This window comes from Arvicanthis niloticus, chromosome 6, assembly GCF_011762505.2.
Source record: "Arvicanthis niloticus isolate mArvNil1 chromosome 6, mArvNil1.pat.X, whole genome shotgun sequence".
Taxonomy (NCBI): domain Eukaryota; kingdom Metazoa; phylum Chordata; class Mammalia; order Rodentia; family Muridae; genus Arvicanthis; species Arvicanthis niloticus.
The window spans coordinates 85434035-85460131 of record NC_047663.1 but is presented as its reverse complement, the minus strand read 5'-3'; the positions used below and the strand labels follow the sequence as shown (position 1 = coordinate 85460131).

General features: G+C 46.4%; 1 protein-coding gene across 1 annotated transcript in view; it reads right to left on the bottom strand.

Annotated features, from left to right (window-relative positions):
• Positions 1-2888: 2888 nt before the first annotated feature.
• Dock2 (dedicator of cytokinesis 2) overlaps positions 2889-26097 on the bottom strand; it is a 409472-nt gene continuing 386263 nt past the window's right edge. Inside the window, exons 42-52 of the mRNA XM_034506657.2 lie at positions 25030-25111; positions 23865-23949; positions 23089-23175; positions 16445-16621; positions 15027-15110; positions 9622-9759; positions 7698-7825; positions 6767-6935; positions 5611-5731; positions 4460-4602; positions 2889-3422 (exon numbers count right to left, since the gene is read on the bottom strand). Coding sequence (XP_034362548.1) covers positions 3360-3422; positions 4460-4602; positions 5611-5731; positions 6767-6935; positions 7698-7825; positions 9622-9759; positions 15027-15110; positions 16445-16621; positions 23089-23175; positions 23865-23949; positions 25030-25111 — 1277 coding nt within the window. The 3' untranslated portion in view covers positions 2889-3359. The remainder of the gene's footprint in view (positions 3423-4459; positions 4603-5610; positions 5732-6766; positions 6936-7697; positions 7826-9621; positions 9760-15026; positions 15111-16444; positions 16622-23088; positions 23176-23864; positions 23950-25029; positions 25112-26097) is intronic.

Here is a 26097-nt window from a genome sequence, read left to right as displayed (position 1 = left end):
TCAGGAGGTGGGATCTGGCTGGTGAAAGAAGTCACTAGGGGTGGGACTTTGAAGGTTACCTGCTTTTGGCTTCTCTGCTTTCTCTGCTTGATTTCTGGCTACCACATCAGTAGCTCCAGCCTACACCCCTGGGGCCATGCTTGTCCCATAGCCATGCTTTCCCCACCATAACAAACTGAAATTCCTCAGAAGCCATGAGCCAAAACTAAGCCTCTCCTTTCTTACGTTGTTTCAGAAGCTGTTTTGCTCACATCTGTGCCCCACTTCCAAGCAAGCCATCCTGTAGTCCTTTCCTCTGGAAATTCTGAAGGTAGGGCATCTCCTAGACATTACCAGTTGGTTTTGGACAGATCTGGTCTACAATTCAGAGGCATCTGGTGGCCTAAGATAAGTTGCATGAAATAGGACTCCCTTACCTTCATTGTATCATCGGGTCATCATCAGCACTGTAGAGGGCAATGTACCTACAAGTGTGGGCTGTGATATCAGTATCTAGAAGCAGGGTGTCAAATATAAAAGTAACAGAGGTGGGTATGCCTCTCCCTTGGTGACAAGGGCACATTACAAACCCTCCAGTTCTAAAGTGGTTTGCATGTGTTTCTCCAAAGTTCATGCATTAGAAACTGAATCCTCAGTCCTTGTATTGACCATATGGGGATGTCAGAACTTTTGTGGTTATTAAGATTAGATGAGGTCATAAGAGTGGGGACCCCAGTTACTTGATCAGAAGAACTGCCCAACCAAGCACACTTGTTCTGCCTCAGTGACTCTCCCTTCTAGGCCATGGTGCAGCAGAAGGCCTCACTGGATCCCAAGCAAACACCAACACTGCACTCCTGAACTTCTCTGCATCTTGAACTGTAAGAAAGATGCTTTTTTTTTTCTTTATAAATTTCAAAGTCTCAGACATTTAATGATGGTAGCAGTAAAGAAGCTAAGACTCTTTGAGTTTTCCCACCAGTTTGATTGACATCCTAGCATCTTCCTTGTAGGACTGATTTAAGAAATGACACGCAGAGTGAGTGCCTGACCAGTGGCAACTGCAGTGTAGTGACAACTAGTTGTCATTGTCTCTACTAGCATGGTTGTGCATATTGATGTGTGGTCAAACCTATTTCCCCTCCAGGGACAGTCCTCAGAAGTGATTTGACACTTGAGTGCTGTGTGAACAGGAATCTACGAGTTTCACTTTTTGCTCTGTGTTTTTTTATAGGAAAAGAAACAGAGGTTGATGGTCCCTTTCAAATCCAGTAAGAAAGTTCACAGGTATTGGTAATTTTTATGAAGACAGAACTTAGGGATGTTATTATTAAGGCAGCCTGTTGAGGAGCAGGGAAGTGATTGGAAGCACAGAACTTTCAGTTACAGCCATAAAAGCAGCCTCTGAGTCTGTGTTGTTACAAGCCTCCCTGGTGAGAAGCAATTGATTCCGAAGGCCTACAACGGGCTCTTTGTCTGGAGTTACAGGGAATGGGGAATTGTTTTCATTTACTTGTTGAGATACCTTCCCTAGTTGTCATTGGAAGCGCTCTGTTTGAAGGTTAAACACTGGGATTCCATTAGTGCATGATGATGGGAAAAGCAGGCCTACGGAGTTCAAACTTAGAACTTGGAGAGAAAATGGGATGGAAAGAAATGTCAGGGAGGACAAGGGCCACGTGGTACTGACGTGTGTGCATGGGAAGCCATGAGGATGTGGTCCCACCCTTCAGCTCTTCTAGGGTCCTCTGCTCATGGTTAGACAGGGATTGTTGTGCAGTGACTACAGAGGCATTTTGATCTCTGCTTACTTTAGCAATCCAAAGCTGTCTGATTGCTGCCCAACCCCCCACAGCTACCATAGTAAGACAGAAATAGAAAGCCAGAGCAGATAGTGGGCTGGAGACTTGGAGAAGGGGCATAGACACTACCCTGGAGAGACTGGCATGACCCAAGTCACCAGAACCCAGGATGTCCTGGGCACTAAATGCTGCTGGGATATTAGGTAGTGGGGAAGAATTTAGCTTCTGGTCTGAATGCTGGAACCAGTGTTGGCATTTCCTAGTCTTTGGTCACTTCTGCTTGTGCCTTGGTTTGTCCATCTGAGTAATAATCATACCCATCTTTTAGGGTTACCTATTAAGCTTTATAAAGTATTTTTTAAATCATTCTTATTCTTCACCGGACCCCAGGGACTTAGCATCTAAGAACTGCCTATCCACCCCTAGTTCTGAACCATACATTGCCATTCACTTGACTTCCACAAAAGCACAACTTTATGCTCAGGTTCCTCTCTACACAGCTCTGCTCTCTGGGGTGGGAGAGGTTGGAGTGGTTCTCAGTTCCCTTATTCCTCTTCCTTTGGTCTCATCCAAGAAACCTGACAATGGACATCCTCATGATTTCACAGGTAGACATCCTGTGACAGCCATCATTCCGACCTGCTGATATAACTTGGAGAATGGAACATGAATCCACCAGTCTTCAGACCTCGCATTTCCACTACTGCTTGGAAGTTTCAGTCGAGTAACAGGCTGGGTGTGAAAGTCTCTCCTGTCAGGCTATAAGAGGGAAATTCTGGGTGGGCTTTCTCAGTATCCTAATACCCAATGATGTGGCTCCAAAGACACCAGAGTCTTCTACACACTTGTAAACATTTTTTTTTTTTTTTTTTTTTTTTTTTTTTGCCTGTGGATATATGTGCCCTTGGTTACTCCCTAAGGAGTGTGACCAGGGATCCAAAGATACCAAAGAAGATTCTTGAGGTTGCCTGAGCCAGGGGAGAAAACATGGCATTGAGATGAGCCAACACAAGCCTTCCATATTGCTGTAGTTCCCTGGTCTGCCTCCCACCCTGGGAACTTCCTCCCCAGTCCTTCAGTAAGAGATGAAGATAACAAGGGATCTCATTTGAGCCATGGGATCATTTTTAATGTCAGTAAGAAAGAGCGACAGTTTGGAGGTGATTGAGTAGCAAGGGACATATTAAAAAAATGTAAAAGTACAAAAATGTTAAGAGAAAATAGAGCATTTAAATCAGTTCTTGTAAGTGCTGAGACTTAGGAATGAAACAAAAGACAGGTCCTCCCAGCTGTGAATTTGAGTTACGATGTGCATCCCTCGGGTGCTGGGGAGAAGACTCATCCAGCACTTGCTGGCTCCTTGAGGTCCAAGAATCCATGGTGGGGCTTCTTTGTCTGTTTGAGTCATCCGTCACTGTTGTGGTGGCCACAGGAGATACAAGGCTTGTCATCTCTTGAGTTCTGGAGCCCCCCTGGGATCATCTGTCTCTTTTAAGGCCTTTTCTCCTTGTGGGACTCCAAGGTCATGTGCCTGTTTCCCTGCTGGAGCTCCCATAGTGCTCTCTGCTCAGCAGTGCTTCACATGTCTGTGGACTGGGAGTCTGAGATCTGCTTGTTTTCTTCACTTGACTTGCTAGCCAGCTTTGTGGGAAGATACACAAATATGTCAGCAAGATGGGAATTGTATCTGCAACATCAGGGAGAACCCCAGACCCCACAACTTTGATGTATGCCTAAAGACAAGTGACTGAAAATTACAATGACCTTGAGTTTTGTCAGAAAGCCGATTTGGGGAAGTTTCATAGACCCCTTGCTAGCTGTGTGGATTCTGCACATATCTTAGCTGGCAGAAAAAAAAATCTGGAACAGGGAAAGATCAAACAGTATATGATGGGGAAGTGCTTAGCGTGGTGCCTGACTCACTCATACAGCCTCTCAGGCAGCCTGTGATTTTTATAGTATCTCTGCTCTGATTCATAGTACCTGGAGGATCAGAAGTGTGTCCGTACCTTCTTGATCCCAGATGAGGACTGACAGGGGAACAACAGGATCTGGGACTTCAAGAGTCAGTAATTCAGAACCAACTTTTAATTGGAAGGATTTTTGTAATGTAAGTAAAATAGGAAAGTGCTTCTCCCCCCCCCCCCAAAAAAAAAGTTCCATTGGCTTCTGCAGATAGTTGGCTGCTGGGGCCTAGAGAGGAGCTCCAAAGGAGAGCTTAAGTCAGGGCTAGCCCACCTACTGGTTCTGAGGTCCCTGCTTCACCAGAACTGGGGTTAGCCTTGCTCACAGGAGCTACTTGAAGTCCCAAGAAGCCCTGCATGGTGAGCATGGCTAGACAGTTGTCTTCAACTTAGGATACCTGCCCACACTCCTTAGGGAGTAGCCAAGGGCACATACCCACAGATAAGGAATATACACAAGTGTGTAGACTTTTCCCATTTTCCTTCTCTCTCTGTCTCTCTGTCTCTCTGTCTCTCTGTCTCTCTGTCTCTCTGTCTCTCTGTCTCTCTGTCTCTCTGTCTCTGTCTCTCTTTTCCTCTCTCTCCCTCCCTCCCTCTCGCTCCCCCTCTCCCTCCCTCCCCCTCCCCTTTCCCCTCCCCTCCCCCTCCCTCTTCCCCTCTCCTCCCCCTCCCTCTTCCCCTCTCCCTCCCTCTTCTAGCCTCTGGCATCCTCACCATGGTCTTGAAGAACTGATTGACTTTCTTCTTTTTCAGGGTCTTCTTGTCACCATCTGAGACTTGGAAGAAGGTCTGACTCAGGCGGGGAGATGTGTTGGCTTCATCTAACCCAGGCACACCTGCTGCCGAGAGCGTGAGGGCTGGAAGGGACCCAGACATGAGTTGGTGGGTACAGGAGAGAAACAGGTCCCAAGGGACAGGATGAGTATCTTAAGCCTTGGTCTGTTCTTTGGGTGCTCCCGTCTCCTGGCCCTTTGCAAAGCCTTGTCCAAATGTATCCAGATGGAAAGAGGGATGAGAAGGGAAGGGTCCAGGGCCACGTGGGCTTATGTCTTCGTGTGTCGAGTGTGACCTCAGCCTCCCACTGACTAGTTGGTCTGTACGGGAGCCTGACATCCAGTGCACTGGTTTGAATGTGTCCCAATGAGGATGGTGGTGGTGTCCACATCATGGGTGTGTGCCATGACGTAGGGGATGGGGACAATGAGTTCCGGCAGGGCCTGGCAGGAGCTTATCCCTGTCAGGCTACTCTGATGGATGTCTTTACTGTCATGCACTGTTCAGCCCCAAGGGGGCAGCACCAGAACTGCCTTGTTCTATTGTCCCATCCCTCTGCACAGAGCCTGCATGGAGCAGCACGCACAAGAACTAGATGCATAGATGCTGAGTTCCTGGCTGTGTGTGTGGACCTCCCTCTGTTAATGGGAGATGATTGGGGGATGTCCTGTATCCTTGGACAGTAAGACATGGGCACAGGTGTCATCTATACACTGAACCCCACAGCCATCAGATGCTGCGGCAAGCTTTGTAAATTTTGAAGTACCCTTTCTGGTCAGCAGAGGAGCCTTGGACCTTAGAGATATGCCAAAGGCACACTCCTGAGCCTGAAGGAATCTGCTGCCTGCAAATGCAGGGATTCATGGGAGAGAGTGGTCCCACAGGGACAGCAGACTTCCGCTTATGTTCCAAGTAGAGGTTGATCCATGGCCTCCCTAATGGGGGATGTTGAGGGTGCAGAAGCCATGTGCTTCTGGCTCCAGATACCTAGCCTGCCTTGCCCTAGACAAGGAGTTCTCATCCTTCCTCTCTCTGACAGCTTAGCAACCCACACTACGTTTTTCCCCAGGTTGGTAGTGAGAAATACATACCCGGGATGGTGGGCATGGACTGGCTGGCAAAACTCATCTGAGAGAGGACAGATACCCTGGTGGGGATGGCTGCATGCTCCGAGAGATTGGTGTCACTCATGAACTCATGCTTTCTAGAAAGCTAGATGATATAACACACAAACACATACACACACAAATAAAAATATAAATAAATAAAACAGACCATAAGGGATTAGCATAAGGCAAATATAATTCCTCAAAGGTCAGGGGAAAGTACTTAAAGTGGCAGCTATGGACCTGGCATAGTCGGTCTGCTGTTCCGCTTTATACCGTTCTGGGTTGGTCTGCCTAATGTGTTTGTATAGGTTGCATATTATATAACACTAGGAGTGCTGGAGAAGGTCCATTCAGTTAGACTATCAGGTGAATGGTGTCCTGCAGAGCATAGAAGACACGCCCATACTTCAGAGGCCTGCTAGGAAGTTTATGGGTTGGGTTTTTTTCTTCTTCACCAGAAGGCATCAGCTGGCTCTATCGTCTCATTCAGCCTCACCTCTGCCATACTGGCTAATGCTCATTTCCTTGCCAGTCTGCAGCCTGCTTTCAATCAAACTTTGCATTGAACTCGGGGCTGCATGATGCCAAATCTCTTCACTAGGAACTATTAATGTTGAACTTCTTTTTTGAGCTAAGGGCTTACTCTGTAGATGAGGCTGCCCTGAAACTCTACATAGCACAGGCTGTCCTCCAACTCATTACAATCCTCTAGCCTCAGCCCCCTCTCCAAACATTGATTATATAATTTTATTATATATAACAATGCATGGTTGTATTTTATTCAATATATATACATTATATTTACAGACAATTCTGTATATATTTTATATAGAATATCATATATATATATATATATATATATATATATATATATATATATATATATATATATTTGAGGGCCACGGTGGCTGGTGGCTACTTTCCCCTGTACCAGTTGTTCAAGCTCTAGAGTCCGATGGCTTGGGTTCAAATCCTGCCTGTGGAACATGAGTGTACCCAGTACTTCATATTGGGCAGCTCCTTCCCTCTAAGACCCACTGTAGTGTGGGAGCCAGGCTCCAGTCTACCCACTCAGGAGGCCTGGGCTTCCTGGCACAATGTTCTGAAGATCTGGGGAGAACCCGGCATCTATGCTCACCCGCTTCAGGTCTGATTCCATTGTTGTCTTTTCATCTGCAAACACCACGCTGCTCCTCTTGGTCCTTTTCTTGGACCGCCGCAGCTTGACCTCTGGCAGAGTGCTCCCTGGGGAGATGGGCTCCTCCTCCACTTTGGGAGTCTTGGGTGCTGCTGACTCTAGGTCAAAGCTGAAGGGCAGGGGAGGAGCAGTGGAAACTAGTTAGAGCCCGATAGAGACACGGGGCCCTAAGAGGACCTTTGTACTGACTGAGCTATCACGGCAGGCCTGAGACCTGATCAGTTATCTTGATAGCAAATTGAAAGTCACTCATCCAAAGACATTCAAAATGAAGATTAGAATGATCAGATGACTAAAATCAAGAGACATGGCAAGGAGGTGAAACTAGTTAAAATGTAGATCTGGGTTCAAATCCAGCCACTGCTGCTTTTTAGCTGAATGACCCTGCTCAGTCTCTTGATTTCTCTGAGCTACCACTTGCTCAGTAAGAGGGGAACAGTGGTCCTAGTGCCTGAACAGTGAGCACATGGTGCCTCTGATGCATACAGCGAAGTTGGGTAGGGGAAGATGCTGGTGGTATGGGAGGAACATGCTACTATGGGAGTGATATGGGAAGCACTGGACCCTGTGAGAGGAAAAACCATTTACAACGCAGGCTGGGAGAGGGATGCTGGCTGCACCAACGGGCAAGAAGCCCAGTGGCAGTGGTAGCAGCAGGTCCAGAGGGGATTGGGGGTGGGTGGCTGCATTTGGTTCTGTGCTCTTGGGAAAGCCACCAAGCTGTCTCAGCTGTCCAGGATGCTTTAAATAATGGCACCAGCCAAGACAACATGCTGAGTGACTCCAAGGCTTTCCTGAGTTCCCGGCTGGGGAAAGGCTTTAAAGTGAATGGGAAGGAAGCCTGGGCCAGGGGCTCCAGGAAAAGACTTACCATTCTGAGGTAATCTTGCTAGGGGTGCTGCAGTCAGAATTCATGGAGGCCAGAGAAATGATGGACATCTGCCTGTAGGAACGTAGCATGGACCTGGGTCGGCCCAGTCTCCTGTCGTCAAAGTCGGGCTGCAGGTATGAGGACAGGTGGTAAGCATCCAGGAGAGCAGGGCTTTGCAACCTGAGCCCTCATCCTCTAGACAGGGTGTAACTGTGGACAGAGGGCATCACTGCAACGCTCCCAGCCAGCAGGACTACAGGGTGGCAGGATAAACACTAGCAGCATCAATCCCAGGGGAACAAACACTAGTCCTTACGTTTCCCCATTCAAGACAGCATCTGTATTATTCAGTGGCCTCATGAACTACCTTTCCTTATGCTACTGAGAGGGCTTGAGATGGGGCTGGCCTGTGCCAGAGACCAACCCTGTCATTACAGGGATGAGACTTTGAGTCACATATTATCAACACAACCATCAGAGAGGAGACAAGGAACAGAGATGAATCTCCAGCCTGGAGCTGATGATTCACTCAAACATGGCTGAACAGTGAAAGCTTTGGAAAGACTCTTCGCACTTAAGCTCTAGTGAGCTCCCTGGTGGGTAATCACATGCCAATAAGCCAGAGGGTGATGTGTTCTGACAACATCGAAGTTTCCTGTTTGAGATCCTCTCCTACCTCGCCCTCTGTGTCCTTCACCTAGATCCTCTGGATTGCTATCCTCATCTGAAAGCTTCTGTACAGAAGCTCCTCTGGGTATGAGACCACATCCCGATAAGTCTGTTGGTAAGTTGAAAGTGTAATCTGAAAACGCATGGAATCTACCCAGACTGCCAAGCACCCTAGGTAGGAACGCCATACCATAGACTGTAGCATATTGGCTGCTCACCCCACCGGCAGACTCTTTATCCATGGCTGAGAGTTGTATGTAGGTATCCTAGTCTAGAACCTTCCAAGAATGCCTGACCATACAGCTCTAGCCCCGGAAAGATCAAAATTTGAGATACAATGTCTACAGACTGCCTGTCGCTTTAAATCATCACAAAGTTGAGAAACTGCTGAGTAATTAGAGTGGGGAGCTCCAGGGGATTACCAGACCAGGAGGTAGGGTGCAAGCCCCCCAAATTTGTAATTATTGTATACAGAAGTGAGGGGCCTCACTCTTGGGGCCTGGAGTTTGTGGCTGGTATCTAAATGGGGGAAGGGGGAAAATTATCCTTTCAGCCTGGGAAGCCTGGCCTAAATCCAAGTGTTTAACTTCAGAGCTGCATTTCATGAAGAGAGTATAGAAGGGTCAACTTGTTTCTGCTTGGAGGTAAAGAGACCCAGGCTCAGTGCTGGGCCCTTCCTGCAATTATGGCTCTTTTCCAGTTGTCTATAGATCAAGTGGGATGCGACAGACAATTTTCAAGGGTCTACAAAGCTCTGATGTTTGATGACTCCATTTTATGTGAAAGGTAAGATGTTGTCTCTGAGAGTGGTGGCCAGTGTCCTCTTCAGGCTGTGGGGTACAGTGGTATTGGAGACGGTCTACGCACCCCAGCCTTCACTTAACACATGATAGAGCTTTTGGTAAGTTATTTAATGCCTCAAATCCGTGTGTGTGTGTGTGTGTGTGTGTGTGTGTGTGTGTGTGTGTGTGTATGCTTTAAAAGTGTTGCTATCTGCTTATATCAATCACTTGATACATATCAACTGTATTTATAAAAGGCCAAGCACATATTAGGTGCTTCATCATTAATGTAGCCTTTACAATTACACAGTCCCTTGGGTAAGTGGTAGGTCTACAGGTCCAATTCTAACTGGTTTGCCTTCAGGAGTGGTTTTTGAGGAACTAGGCATACAGAAAGGTTCCCCAACTGCCAGCCCCTTTCAGCTCTTATTCCCACAATTCTCCCCGTTCCCAGTCACAGGGACAACTCATACCATCTCTCGGACACCATACTCCTTTTCCACCTTCATTTTCAGGTTCTTGAAGCACTCTTCCATCCGGTCATGGAAGGGGCGCAGGTTGTCTGAGACCCTTTTCTCGTGGATCTTAATCCCAGCTCCCAGGAAGGGGATCTGAAGAGAGAGGTGGCAAACCATGGGCATCAGCTTGGGGGCTATCTCAGGAGCTCAAGTTGACTTGTTAACCTTTCCTAGAGATCCTTCAGGTGCTCAGAGACCTGCATGGTCCCTGGGACAGCTAAAGCCTTAGAATTTATCATGGAAGGGAACAGTGACCCCAGCTGCTGTAGTTTCCCTGGAATTGTGGTTGTTCCGGGCATTAGAAGCCAGAGACAATGGGGAAATCTGAGTCCTCAAAAAAAAATAAAATAAAATAAAATAAAATCTTCAAAGTGTCAGAATTCAGAGAACAAAAAGGAGGACTCTCCAGGGCTTTGCCTCATAGTCTTGTTTAAGAAGTATTCAGGAGTATAAAAGTGAAATTATGGAGATAAGACGCCAGCAAGAGGAAAGAGCATGAAGGGGAGAGAGACCACGGCCCATCTTACACCGTGGGGCCCAATTATACTTTTCATGGCTGCTATGAGTGTGCTGGTATCAGAAAGTTCTGTTATTTGTAGAGAGTTTCTAGAAAGCGTTACCACATCTCAGGAAGACGTGAGAAGAGAGAAGAATGGAGAGGAGAGGCGCAGTTTGTCTTCTCCACGAAGGAGGTCAGAGCACGGAACCTCAGAGACTGGAAGGGGAGGAATGGAGCCGCAGGGCTCACGGCTGCAAGGAAAGTTTGAGAAACTTAATTGCAGGACCCTCTGGTAAAATAACTAAGACAGCCAGGAGAGGGAATAGACTCTTTTTAGAGAAACAAACATCTCCACCATGGTAGGGCAAAGCCATTTCTGTCTCCTTCTCTTAGCTATCTTGAGAGAAGAGAGGTGCAGGGGAGACACATACTCTGCAGTGAGATATGCACTCAGCTATAAATGTGTCACAGTGCATGTGCGGGAGGAAGGTAGCCGGAGGCTGTAACTGACCTCCAGGAGCAGAGGAGGGAGTTGGTGGTTGAAAGTGGGAAGCTGAGAGCCAGTTCCTTGCCCAGAGTGCTCATTCCTTCACCTCGCAGCTAGGTATAATGTGCTTTTACTTTCCCAAGAAGCAAAAAATTGTCCTCTAAAACAATTAGATCCCAGAAACCTGGGACTCAGGAGTACCATACCCAAGGGCAGGAGGAGAAGCAGCCACCACCAGACTGAAAACAAGCGGATGAAAAGAAAGCAGCTTATGGGTAGGGAGATGTCCACTGCATGGTTCCCACATAGCCCAGTATAGTAACCATGATCATCTTCCTGTTACATGCTTGCAAGAATCCGCTTCTAGAGAATGTAAATGTCCTATGTAGGTGTGTAGGTTCAAGCATGTGGGTCACTCAGTTGCCAGGCAATGATGCCACCTTGCCGACAGAGCCTTCTCCCTTGCATGCTGATTTCCAATTAGCTTCACTAGGAATTAGGAAGAATCTGCAGGGGTCACCAGGCACTGGAAGAAACTCACCCAGAGGGGACAGGACCAAAATTAACAGGCAGGATAGAGAACATGGGAACAAAAGGACAGATGAATATGGAAAAGAATCTATAGAAAGCTTAAGTTGTTATGTTAAAAATGTTACCAAGGGGGTCTTCTATAAAGATAATATAGTAAGATTTCACATGGAATGCATGCATAGCTTTAGTGTTACCATTTAGATAAGACAGAAAATTGGTCAGCTTAGCATCAATCTCAAGGTATTAAGAGGGAGGAGGGAGCGATGTGAATGCCCAGTGACACATGAGCAGGCCAACCAGACTAAGAGAAGTCAGCAGAGAACTATGGGTGTTAAGCTACAGATTAGCTAGATGCTGACATCCAGAGAACACCCCATCAGAGCTTTGGAATACATATTTTCCCATCTGAGCATGCCACTCATTTATGGTAGACAGTTTGCTACGTCCCTTGGGGTTTGGCACATTGTACTTCAGTTTTCATTCGGTTCACTGGATTGTTCTAATGTCCTTTCTCACAACCTCCATGATCCATCTATGGATTCAGTCTCCATCTATGCGTATAACTTCCAAGGTTTATCTCCGTATGTATTTTGAGGTTTACTCCACTGTGATCAGAAAAGATAACATAATATGGCTGTAATAACTTTTAAGTTAACTTTTGTTTTATGTGAGTGTTTATGTAGGTGTTTAAGTGAGACTGGAGAGGGATTCAGACTCTCTCAGATCTGCGGACAGACAGGGAAGCTGGTATGGACACTTTGGAAAACTGTTTCTTTTATCCAGGAAGGTTGAACTCATATGAACCAACAATTCTACTATTACACATACCTTGAGGGAATAGAATATACACACATTTACCTTTGATATGTGCAGTAACCTAGTGAATTTTAAGTATAAGTAAAAGAAGCTGGATACATAGTAGGATGATACATAGTAGAATAATACATAGTAGGATGATACATAGTAGGATGATACGGAGTAGAATAATACATAGTAGGATGACACATAGTAGGATGATACATAGTAGAATAATACATAGTAGGATGATACATAGTAGGATGATACATAGTAGAATAATACATAGTAGGATGATACATAGTAGGATGATACATAGTAGGATGTACTGTATATTTTACTTATATGATGTTGATAAATGAACCTTTGTTGATAGACATTTAGCAATAGGTACTAAAGCTACATTTTCTCCTCTGTGAAGACCAAGCATTTCCAGGACTAAGTACACACAACAAAGATACAGCCAAGAGCTCCAACTAAGTTGAAACCGACCTAATTCTAATGAGCACAAAAATTAATACATTTGGTATCGCTGCAAGATCAATCTGCACAGACTATTCTAGACAGCATAGAAAAATGACAGCGAGGTGCAACAAAATGAGCCAGTGTCACAAGCCTAACTGACCCGGAGAGCTGTCCATGGTGGTCCCAATTATATGTAGGGCAGCAGGAATCCAGGGCAAACTCTGATACCTGCAAATGTATGCTTGGGGAGTAGAGCTCTTTTTTAAATGCTAGGAAACAATCCCTATAAAACCAGGAAAGTGGTCAGCCTCGCTGAGGGCTGGTAATGACTACAGGACTACATTGGCAGCCTGATGGGTGTGAGTGGTGGTAGGGTCATGTCCATAGATACTTGGTACTGAACCAAAGAGCCATATTTTCTTATGCACTTTCCTATATGTAATGTTTCACAACCAAAAGCTTGAGAGAATAATATACTGAAGACACTATCCCCTGCAATCAAATCTTTACAAAAAACATCTAGAAAGATCCCAACCTTGAAACCTACAAATTCTGGCACAAACTGAATATTGGAAACTTTAACTTTCTCTGGTTTGGTAATAAGTCCCTTTTACCTTTGAAGTCTAAGGTTCTCGAGTCTTTAGAAAAATCCCATCATGAATGTAGCTTTGCAAAACACAGTCCTCCCTGGAGTTCAGCTCTAATGGACAGGCTCAGGTTTGCCCATTCGTATTTCTGTGTTACCTGGCACAGTGCCTGGGACTCAGTGTGGGCTCACCAAACAAGGGCTTTGAGAGTGGATGGAAGAGAAACACACAAGCTGACTTGCTGAGTGTAATGACAAGAGCGCCACAGCACCTACACAGCAGGACTGCAGTATCTGAATGACCGTGCCATAATTAGAGATCCTGGGCAGAGTAGGAGAGGGCATGGCTCAGGGCACTTTCCTCTGAGATTAAATGGCCTCTGTAACCTGTGGCCTTGGGAGCCATAGGCCATGCTATGGAAGAGGTAGACACTAGGGGGCGCTGTCCAAATGTGCCTCATAACCTTAGAGGCAGTGGCATCCAATGCAAGCAGATTTCAGTCTCTCTTGTATGCGGAACCCTTCTAGTCAGATGCAACACTTGGGAAGAATGCTCTTAACTGCTCTGAAGGCAGTGGATTTGGCATGGGGAACTAACCATTTGAGAAGAGGATCCTGGCAGTTAGCTGCACAAAGTCAATATGTGAGACCTGGTAGTCCTCCCTGGATGCCCTAGAAGTATCCAGAGAAGGGACTCACTCAGCCAGCCTTCTTGCTTCCCAGACTGTCTGGCAAGGGAAGTGCCATTATTTTAGTATTAAAAGGATACAGATGGTCCCAGAAAGATGGAGACACTTGAGGAATATTTAAGTTTCATGGGTGGTATAGAGTGGGAAGCAGAAAGAAAATTCCAGACACACCTAATGCATTCAGGGAGAGCATGTCTACAGTGTTCGCTCACCGTTTCGTTTTTTAAAGTCCCACTTTGCATAAATTGGCAGAGGCAGGGAAGGACCTGAATTAGGAATACTTATTTTAAGAAAAGAGTCTGCACCCAATGCTTCTCAGTCCTTGATTTCCCTGGAGTAACCAAACTCCCTACCAAGGAAAGCGCACCCCTCTTTGCATGGTGACTGGCAAGGAGTAGGGAGGAGAAGTGGGCAGCCTGCAGCCTGCTACACCCGGCCCCAGGCTTCTGCCCACTACTTACCATCTCACCCCTCTTATGCCCAAAGGTGCACTATCTGCAAAGTGTCAAAGGGCTAAAAGCAAGAAGGGTCTGGTTCTTTGAAAGCCCCCCCCCCACCCCCCCAAGGGAAGGATCCAGCAGATTGTTTCTTCTTTGAAAAAAAGAGAGAGAGTGAGAGAAATAAAAGAGAAAGGGAGAGCAAAGAAAAGGCAGAGAGAGAGAGGAGGAAGATGTGAGGGTGTAGGAGGCAGAGAGAGGCAAAGGACAGAGAAGCAAAGAGCTTCTAAGAGCAGCAGACAGATGCAGAGAAGGAGGTGGGGAAGAAGAGTGGGCAAGAAGAATGCAACAAGACAGGATATAGAGGCAGATAAATAACAGGTCCTCAGGCTGGAATCTGGCAGAGCTAGCAGATGTAGATCCTTTGACCGTGAGCCAGCCCAACAAAGACCTCAATTATCTGCAGAACCTGATATCCATCTGCACACTATCTGCAACAAACTGGGTCAGCCTTACAAGGAATGTGGTGGCGGGGGGAGGGGCAAGCTTTCTATTGTCTGATTGGTGCAAGCGGATGGTGGTGGATATGGGGAGCGGGTGGTTTTCTTTTGAGCCCCGCTGTGAAAAGCTACCACCTGAATTTAACATCAAAGAAAGCAATCTCAACCACCTTTAGCACAGCATCTATTGCTGCCTGGCAATAGGCAACACCCAGCTCAGGTGTCATCCAGCATCAGAAGAGGATGGAGGTGAGGAGCAGAAGGTCAGGAGGAGTCAGGCCAGGCCAGGCCAGGCCAGGTGAGCAGACAGCCAGAGAACTGGGGAAAGGGGAGGGCCTGGCTGGATGTGCCCATGCCCAGTGAGGCTTTACCTGCCATGCAATCAGGTCCTTGAGGCGGCTCAGCTTTTCCTGATCCTCTGGGTGCTCCCTGCTATACTCTTCAGTGAAGAAGGCCTGGGATGGGTGAAGGAGAGAAGTGGGGACTTAAGATTTTTTGTTTATCAGATGGGACACATAGTCAGTCTCTGGCATTGAGAGAAAACTTGATGTGAGAGAAGCTTTGAGGGCCCAGGCATTGGGGTGGACCTTGCCGTAGCTGATAGTGCTACCCTTTTTTTTACTGGAAGCTCATATCAGCACCCACTGAAAACAGGCTGCAGGCTCCAAGGAAGGACTGCCACCACGATCATGGGGTACCAGGGCGAGCAGCAGCTCCCCAGAAAACTGTTCTGAACGGGGAACTTGATGTACATTCTGCAGCCCCAACTGGGTTTTACTGAACCAGAATTCTGGGGGCTTGAGGTGGAGGGAGGCTTAGAACAGGAATTCCTGTGTTAGGGAGCTTAGGAAGGATCTTGAGGCTCAGGAGACCACTGCTGGAAGAAGAAAACTGAGCGAGGAACTTCCCCTGGTGCTTGTTCAAGCCTGCCTCCCAGTGTCCCTCATGGATCCACCACTCCTCTCTTTTCCTTTCTTCAGCGTTCCCATACAAATCATATGACCATTCTATGTGGACATATTGCAGCGGCTCTGAAGGCTATGCAAAGGGTGACCACAGATGTGTCAGGGTAGACAATAGGACTGACTGGGTGATAGTTATCACTATCTCTGAAATGTTGTACACTGGGACATTCTTGCCTTTGCACCAACAAGTCACAAAGCACAGAGAATGCACAGTGGGGTTTTGAGGAAAGAGTTCAGGGTCTGTGAGTTGGAAGATAGTTCAGGACTTTTTGTTCCACATCATGCTAGGAAAAGCCATGTCTCCTTATTGTCACACTGCCATTTCCAATAGGGGATACTACTATGACTCAAATAACTGGTGGCATTTCCTATTGGCCACCTACACCAGAAGGGTCAAATACACAATCTTGGGGCCAAATATAGGGAGTTTCCTGAAGGGACCCTGTGACTTGCACATCTAGATTATGCCTAGGCTTATGGTGTTACTCTCCCAGATTTCTACATGTTTAGAAATCTGAGTTTCTTTCTTTCTCTGCATCTATGTCTATGTTATTTCAAAACTTCTGCAGAAGAGATGCATTTACTAAATGTCATGGTTGTGGCTTGTGGTTACCTCTGATCAGGCCTTTCCTCAACAGAGCTTCCTGGAGGTGTCAGGGGGAGTGGAGACCCTTGGGAGATTGCTTCTTCTTCTTCCAGGTGTGGAATCGGGATGGGAGCTCAGGACTGGAGCTCAGGTTGAAACCTGATGCCTAACCAAGCTGAGTATCCATCTGGGATCAAGCAAGGATGGGGCACAGGGGATAAGCTCCAAGGTCCCTCACCTTCTCATACTTGGCGAAGCCTCCCATGACAGCAGGGTCCACGATCCCATTGAGGAGCATGGAGAGAGGGTTGATGGGGAGGTTTTCATCACTCTGGTACTGGTTTATCATCATCAGTATCTTCTCATTGGCTGTGGACATGGTTTCGATGGCATTCTCCAGAGGACTAATTGTGGTCTGTTGAAAACAAGATTGGCAGAAGAGCCTTAGCAGGTGGCCTGAGAGACTGACCGAATTATTGGTATTGATTTCACTAGGGTAGGGATTCAAAGGCAGCCTCTACTCCCCAGGCTGCAGTAGGATCTGAGGGTAATGACTCATCTCTGGGGGCTGTCTGCTAGCCAAGGACAGGCTGGCTGTCTTTCTACTTAGAGGAAAAGGATTTCTCTGGGGAAATACAGGCAGGAAGTGGCTGTCTCTGCTAGAACTTCAGAGGTTGATTATGCCCAGAAAGGTTTCTCTTCCAGTTAACTGGGTAAAACAAACACCAAACCAACTCATCACATACTGGTTGGAAGCTATTGTGTGTGCTACTGACGAGAGAAATCTAGAGAGCTTGCTCTAAGAGCACCCAGCCTGGCACATAGCAGGCCCTGAGACTAGTTCAAGGGAAGATGAAATGGCAGGAAACTCTTCCCCCCACACATCTCAGAAACCAAGATAAACAGGGGGTATTAATGACAACAGACAAACATCAACATTTGCAGAAGCTTATGGTCCAGCATCAAAACTAAAGTAGAGGTCAGCAAACATCTCTGCAATGGGGCCAGAGAGTAAATATTTTAGCATTGGCAGGCCAGATGGGCTCAGCTGTGACAACTCCACTCTGTTACTGTCGGGCAGAAACAGAAGCCAAGAAAACTGGACAGGAAAGTGTGGTTATCCCAACAGTCTTCACAAAAGCAGAAGCAGGCAGAAAGGCAGACCATAGACCCCAGTTTCCTGACCACAACCTGCTACAATGAGCAGTGAGTGCCAATCTCAGCTCTGTGGTTTTCTACCTGTGTGACGCAAGGTCAAGTTTCCTTACCTTTGTGAGCCCCGGTTGACTCACTGCTAAGACTGGAGTAAGAAAGCCGACCACAGAAACCTACTGGGAAGTGTTGTCATTAACGCGTATGAGTGTTAGGACAGGACATAGCAGTTATTCTGAAAAAAGGATGATCACTGGTAGGAAAGGATGGGAGGGAAGAGACAAGAAGTCGGAGAAACCTTCATGGAGGAAGAGAGCTAAATTTATCATGTCTATCATGATGGTGATGTTGTGCCTGCCTCGTTGGCTATGTTGTGAAGATTAATTGAAACAATACAATATCTGACACTGCACAGTTCTTGAGAAATGTCCCCACTACTTGTACCTACAACATGCATGAGAGGAGCAGTCAGTCCCTGTAGCCACTCTCTGAAGTTATTTCTATAATTACAGCTTCCGTAACCATTTCTCCGAGTGTTGCTTTCAGTGATTACGATGAGCTGAATGAGAATGGCCCCCATAGGCTCATATGTTTGAATACTCAGTTCTCAGTTGGTGGAACCATTTGGGAAGGATTAGGAGGTGTAGCCTTGGAGGAGGTGTGCCACTGGGGATGGGCTTTGAGGTTTCAAAAGTCCACACCATTCCCAACTAGCTCTTTCTCTCTGCCTCCAACTTGCAGATTAGGATGTAAACTCTTAACTACCGATCCAACACCACTCCTGCTTGCTGCTGTGTTTCCCACTATAATCGTTACAAAGGCCTAACCTTCTGAAGATATGAGCCCCAGTAAACGCTTTTCTTATAGGTTGCCTTGGTCATTGTGTCTCTTCACAGCAATAGGAAAGTAACTAAGGTGAAGATGGAAGCATCTGCAGTGAGAAAGCCCCAGGAACAGATTTTCTGTCACCCATAGCATTAGTCAGTGTCATGCTACTGTAATTAAATACAGGTGCCAATTTCCTTATAAGAAAAAGGGGTTTATTTTGCTTATGATTCTGAAGGTCAGAGTCTGAGATCAGGCAATTCCCTGAGTTGAGCCTCAGTTAAAGGCAGTAGATCCTAGATCCGATGGTGGGAAGGTTGTGTCAGTGTAGACTCTCACATCATAATCCAGGAGAGAAAGTGAGAGATTTGGGGCTCCCAATCCTTAACCTAAGAAATTCCCCAAGTTACTGCCTACTATGGTTCATAGTACCTACTAACAGCACTATTCTGGGGACAAATATTTCACATTCAGACTTTTTAGGAACATCTATATTCATCTTATTCAAATTATATTGAATTTGGATTCATTATCCAAATTATAGTACCCACATCTGCATACATATAGGCATACTGACTCACATACACATGTGCAAACACTTAGAGTATGAACTAGAAGAGAACACTGCTTGGCCTATTGCCTAAAATTGAGACCAATGTCTGAGTTTTGTGTCCTGCACACAAGCCAGCTCTGGGGATCTTTACAAGGCTGAGATGCAGAATGAGTTCCAGGGAAAGCCTACCCCTCAGCTGAGGAGTGCAGCACTTCACCTGAATGCCAACAACAGACTGGACATGTCTGGAAGACATCGCCTTTGAAGCAAGTCATGGTAGAAATGGTGAGGACCATTGACTGGCTTGCCTGTACGCTTTTGAAACTACCTCTGCATCTGACAACCTGGGATTCTCACAATAGCTGTCAGGAACAGAGGCCGAGTAAGGAAGAGCTTTGGCTCTGCACAAATGAGCATCTGAGAAGGGCAAGAGCGAAGTTTTGAGTGGAGTGGGACTCGGGTGCTGCACTTGGTGGGAGGCGTGGGTGTCAGCTGCTGATGGCAAAAATCAAAATCTGAACCATCACAACCATCCATCACAAGCCAGGCAACAGAGATGGCTCCATTTACAGTCACCTCCGATGCCGGTCTGTGCATATGCTTAAGGACATGTGAAGGTGGAGGACATGTTCTGTGGAGGTTTGAGTAAGAATGGCCCCCATAGGCACAGGCTTTGGACTCATTGGTCCCAGCTGGTGGCACAGTTTGGGAAGGTGGTACAGACTCTCTGGAGGAACTGTCACTAGGAGTGGGACTTGAAAGTTTATAGCCTTGCCATCCTTTCAGTTCATTCTCTCTGCTTCCTATTCACAGTTGAACATATGATTTCTCTGCTTCCTGCTCCTGTTAGCCTGTCTGCTGCCTTTTGCTATGCCTCTCCATCGTGATAGCCTCTCATCTCTCTAAAATCCTACAAGCAAAACAGACTCATACGTTGCTTTTTATAATCACAGGATTATAAAGGTAACTGATAAGGCACATGCTCAAGGACAGTAGCTGCCAGAGATGGAGAGGGAAACTGAGCTGTTCCTGGTTGCAAAGGTTAACTTCCATCACAAGTATATCAGACTATGTCGCCAAGCCTGCCATCAGCTAGCTGGCTCTTGGGATTTCATTAGCCCCATCAGATCTCTGGCATCTTTGCTGAGCTGACCCTCAGTTTCTATGGGCAGGCAAGATAACTTACGTCCAACTTGCTGTGAAGGGGCAGTTAATTCCTAAGGCAAAATGCTATGGGAACCCACATGAAGGTGAGTGGGAAGGGGTAGTGACTTTCTTTCTCGGCAAGCCAGCATCCTTTCCAGTTGCTCTAGCACCTCCCACTTATGTCATCTGCTTGAGCCAACTCAGGAGTCCTGTGAGCTGCAGGGGGCTGGCATCAATGACTAACATCAATTTGACAGTTCAAGCTCACCAGAGGCCTCAGCTTCTTGCCATACAAAATTGTACACTGGACAGGGGTGAAGAAAGAATCTAAAGATTACAAGGCCATGCTGGCCTGCAGGGGTCTGTCACTCAGCAAGCACTGAGTAGGATCTCCCCAAAGTCAACTCAGTAGGGGGAGATCTGGCTGCTTGCATTTGCGTCAGCCCCTGCCAGACACCAGTAGCCTAATGTGACATTTTATCTGCTTTATCTTACAGGGCTTGGAAGAGATCTGAGTTTATAGCTTTGGGATCCACTGTTTTTTGGTATCCATTACAGCTCTGAGATCCCACACTTTGTAGTTCCTAATTTGTGAACTGAGATGAAGAGATACATGATGATCCTGTTGTCTCGTGGCCTAGCTGAATTGTCATTCTCCTACATTAGGGTTGAGGACAAGGTAGAGTCTCCAACAAATAGGCAAGACTTTTTCCAAAAGTCCATCCTAAAACACTCCTCTAGATTGAGAGTGATGGTGTGATAGTTTGTATATGCTTGACCCAGGGAGTGACACTATTAGAAGGTGTGGCCCTGATAGAGTGGGTGAGTCACTATGGGGGTGGGCTTTAAGACCCTCATCCTAGCTGGAGGCCAGTATTCTGTTAGCAGCCTTCAGATGAAGATGTAGAACTCTCAGCTCCTCCTGCACCATGCCTGCCTGGATACTGTCTGCTTCCTGCCTTGATGATAATGGACTGAACCTCTGAACCTCTAAGCCAGACCCAATTAAATGTTGTCCTTTATAAGAGTTGCCTTGGTCACGGTGTCTGTTCATGGCAGTAAAACCATAACCAAGCTAGATGGGGTCATGCCACCACATAAGGGAAAGAACAGACAATAAGAGACAAATTCATATAATGAAAACAACTGCTTAGAAATGTAGTCACATAGCCAGGCATTAAACTCTGTGTGTCAGTCTGGGAAGATGGCTCAGTGGTTAAGAGCACTGATTGCTCTTCCAGAGGTCCTGAGTTCAATTCCCAGAAACCACATGGTGGTGTAATGGGATCTCTTGTTCTCTTCTGATGTGTCTGAAGACAGCAACAGTGTACTCACATACATAAAATAGATAAAATCTTTAAAAATTTAAATTAAATTAGGGGGGGAAATCCTTTGTGTCTGAGACATCCTGAAAATTGGTAAGAGGCCAGGAAGACCAAGTCTATTCCAATCAATCTTGGGATGTTTTTCCAAGATCTTTTTACCAGAAGATACACTAGTTTTATTTGCATTTCTGTGACAACATGGACACACACACGCACATACCTACAGGCACACACACACACACACACACACACACACATACACACATGCATACAGACACACATGAAACAAGCAAAGGAATAATTTATTTCAGCTCACGGTTTCAGAGGGCTCAGGGCATCATGGAGGGGAAAGCATGATGGAACAGCCTACAAACACAGCAGAGAGATGAAAGGCTGGCACTGGATGGGTCATTCAACCCCTCCACATTTATTTCTATCTAGGTCCCCAAACTGTGGGATGGTGGGTCTCCCAGCCTTGGTTAATTCTCTCTAAAAATAGTTTCGTAGACATACCCAGATATGTGCCTTAACCAACCTCCTAGGAGACTCAAATTCACAGTCAAAATTAGCCATCACAGAAGCTAACAGGATGAAGGAAGTCAGTAAAGAAAGATGTCTGCTTTCCCCCAATTTCAGAACTACGAAGTGAAAATGTAAGGTAACTGTTTAGGCATGATGGGTGTCAGCAGAGCAATTACTTATTTAATTTACTTAAATATTCTTGAGCAGAAATTATGGGCCTGAGGCTATTCTTGGCACTTGGAGTATGGCAGAGAGAGAGAGAGAAAGAGAGAGAGAGAGAGAGAGAGAGAGAGAGAGAGAGAGAGAGAGAGAGAGAAACGGACAAAGCATCTGCCTTCCTGGAGTTTATATTGTAGTGGAATCCACAGCCCAACATTATATTTAATCTTTGGTTAATAAATGCTGAAAAGAAGCACTCAGAAAATTGTGTAGTCTATTAGGAAGTACTAAGAACTTTGAAAAGTGACAGTAAGGGGACTCAGGCACACAGGAGGGGCTCTCTCAGTTTGCTACAGTCCAGCAGGCATGGCTGGAGAAGAGGGGCCTTGCAGAGCCAACCCAGGGCTGGACTCAGTCGGGGATAGTGAGTAGAGGCTATGGCTGCTGGAAAGCTCTCTTCCCTCAGGAGCAGGGTTGGTCGTGGTCCAGTCATCCTTCCATCTCCATGGAGAGCCCACTGAGAACACCAAAACCCAGCGTTCAAGTCCCTTTACAATGTGGCCTAATACTTTCAGATCATTCACATAGGTCCTCTCATAGCCCTTAAACCCTTTCTAGACTCCTTACAAGTGAGTGCAGGGCAAATGTCATGTAAATGGTTATTTTAGCACAGTGTTCAGAAAATGACAAGAACATATATCCTTGTATATTGTCTAGATGCAATTTTTCCCCAAATATTTTCAATTTGCAGTCAGTTGATTTACGGAGGCAGGTCCTATGCATACAAGTGTCCCAACTATATACACCTCACAGGACTTCGTGAGATTACATAGGATAAGGCTGTAAAGCCTTTGACACTAGAACTTTAAGGGGATAACTGGGTAGAAGGACTTCCAGAGCCTGCTTCATCCCTTCCCTCTTCCCCCTTACCCCCAGTCCCCATTACAAAGATGTTCTTCATTTACTGATTTTATTACCTGTGTCTTGAGAACATGTTATTACTAGGTAACAAAAAGTTACCTAGCAATTTAAAAAGGATACCCTGGCAGCAGATGCCCTGGGCACTGCCTGCTCTGGGATTCCTATAGGACCTTCAAACATAAACTGTCTCCTTTATAACATCAAAGAGGCCTCTTGAGGCTCACTGCGCCCTGTTTATCAGAGGAGGAAGAGAGGGACTGTCATGACTTCTTAACTCACCTGAGACATATGAACTACCTCGAACCAGCGCAGGATGCCAGGCAGCTTGTACGCAGTCAGGAAGGAAGTCCTCTCAATCCACATAGACTGGGGGGAGAAGAGCTTGCTTATGAAATCTGCTACTCCTGGCCCTGGTGGCCTCCCATGTACTCAGAGGAGAAGAAATATTGCAGTTTCCAGATACACAGTTTCCCTATGGAAATCTTAACAGCTGTTTTAATTTCTCCCTGAACTTGGACAGAGTCAGTTAGTTCTACCTGGCTTTACAGACAGTCTGAATTCTTACTCAATTTTGAATGTGTCCATTTGTGTGCTCTAGAGAAAGAGCCCACGGTGTTCATTAGATTCCCCAAAGGATGGTAACCCCGAAAAACATTAAGTATCATGGGTCAAGAGCTGAGGGGATCTTGGAGTCACCTCCTCATTCCAGTCTTAGCCTGGAGGAGAGATGACAAGTCCAAGCTAGAAAATATGTGTGGAGGCCACCGGCACTTGAGACAGTGGCAGCATTTACTCAATGCATGCACTGGAGGGCTGCTTCAGCCACACTCAGCCTCCGAGAAATGTACAAATGTCCTTGGCTGTCAAGGTCATCTGACAGGAAGCTCTCTTACATCTTACAAACCTCAAAAATGAGAAGACCCGATAGACATGTTACCCTATCTGTGATATCCCTGTAGTGTTCATTCCCTGGCTCTGAATCAAGCTGCCTACCACCTGCGGTTGGCAGAGGCATGTTCCTCCTGCTAAGGATGGCTGAGGGGGGTTATACTTACAGCAAACTCGTTTTCTGGGTCTACCGTGCCCCTGCGCACAGGCCTGGAGTAGTGGAACTTTTGCACATAATTAGACTTGTAAAAACTGAAAGACAGAAAGGAGTGGAAGTTTCTGGAAGCCGTGCCCACCCAGCTGCTGAAACCTTAAACATCAGACCTGGCAGGTAACAGGGTCCTGGTGGTGGCATTTCAAGGTCTGCATTGCGGCTCCATGTGCACAGGGTTGCAGGGTGATTTAGAAGCCACCCTAGGCATTTGCAATTCTGGCATTAATGCACCAACAGTGGCCTGTGTCGTCATTTTCTGCAGTTCGTCGAAGGGTTTAGAATACCTAAGCACCAAGCTAAGTATCCCTAGAATGACCTCCAAGGATTGCTTTAGGAGCCTCAGACATCCCCCTCTACTTTCTCTGAATATGCAGGGGAGGATCAACTATCACTGACAACAGGCATCTTCTAGCTATAGAGGTGCCCCTGTCCATAGGAGCCTGGCCAAGATGGATAGAGAGGCTGCCACCTACTCTGCATTGCACCTGTTTGAGGTGATGTTGGCATGAGGCTCCTGGAGGGGCTGTGTCTTCCTAGGGAGTTCCTGTCATTAGTCTACCTGTTGGGAGTGGTACAGCCAAGGACTGCATGGACCCCCACCTTGTAGCCTATTCATTGATTGTGCAATTTGATATAAAGCAATGGATGCCCGCCTGCATGCTGCTTACTTTAACCACATTACTGTCAGAACATATCCATCATTAACCCATACCATCACCAAAGGCTGAAAGGATATTCCTTTGGGAGAATGTGGCCAGCATGCCCAGGGCCATTTTGTTCCATCCTTCATCCATTGTCACCTGCCAATCCACACTACTTACTTCCTTGGGTTCATTCTAGGGTCAGCCTGAGGAGAGGGCTCCCACATCAGTTCAGTTTGGTGCCTACTGAGGACTTGCTGCACACAAAGCTAGCCACACCCCACAACCCATCACCCCCATTCATCTCTGGCTTTAGCTTTATTACAGATATAGCCCAGGTAACTGGGGATAATTCTTTTCCCAAAAGACAAAGCAGGGATAGACTGGCAGAGGAGAAAGGTACTGGGGCCTGTCCTGCCACCAACTCAGCCTCTTGGAGTTCTCTCCACTCTCCCCACAGTGGGCTGTGGCTCTTACTTTATGATCTGGTCAGGCACTGGTTTGTTCTTGAACCTGGGGTGTTCATCCAGGACAGGCTGCACGGTGAAGCACTGGATGTCTATGTCATCCAAGTTAAGGATTTGAAACATGTTTGTTGACCACAGGAGAATTCCAAATGTTAACAGAAGCCAGCTGAGGGCTCTTAGGTCGGTCCTTCTGGGACCATACTTTTATTCAATAATCAAGTTGTTGGCTTCCTACAAGGTCCTAATGACCAGTGAGCACGTAATTGGCTTTATCAGAGCTGACTACACCTTACAACACGATCCCAGGGCTCTGCTCTAGCTCACAGAGTTGTTTAGCAGTTCTTAATCACTGGTATCACAGCTATACTGTCATTAACAGTAATGCTCTCTAATGAATGGATGGCTATCAATTACTGAGCACAGCTTCCCTGGGTATCAGTTAATCTCTCTAATTCCACTAGATGCCATAGTTCACCTCAATTGTTCCTGCTAGCTTAGAGAAGCCGGGCCACTTGTTGAAGGTCACACAGCTTGTATAGAAAGAGCAGGGGGTTAAACTTAAGGTTCTTAACTCTATGATTAAAATTCTTTAGATACAGTCTCTTTTACATCCAACATTGGGATCATAGGAAACAATGACACAAAACACCATGGGGGGCATTAATGCTAGAATTCTAGCTCCCTGGATAATCTGGGGGTATTATGTGCTCATGAGAATGAAAGACCAGTCTATCTTCTAAGTTATCTTGCTAAAAAATAATTCATCCGAGGCCTTATACATGATGGATCTCCAGCCCTCCTCAGGACTTCTGAGTCAGGGCCTGCATTTTCAGAGATCCTCAGATAATATTCATGCATGATAAAGTCTGAGAGACACACTGATCTAGAACATGCAAGCATGTAATTTTCTCCTCCAGCTCTTGACAGCCCCAAAGTGGTGACCTATAGCAGAAAGTAAGGAACAGCTGAAAGGAGAGTTCTGTGATTGATTAGTGATGCCTGCCACCATGCACAGGATGCAGGCTGGCAAAGCATATTGGCTGGATCTCTGCCTTTCCTATTCTAGCCCATCATGACT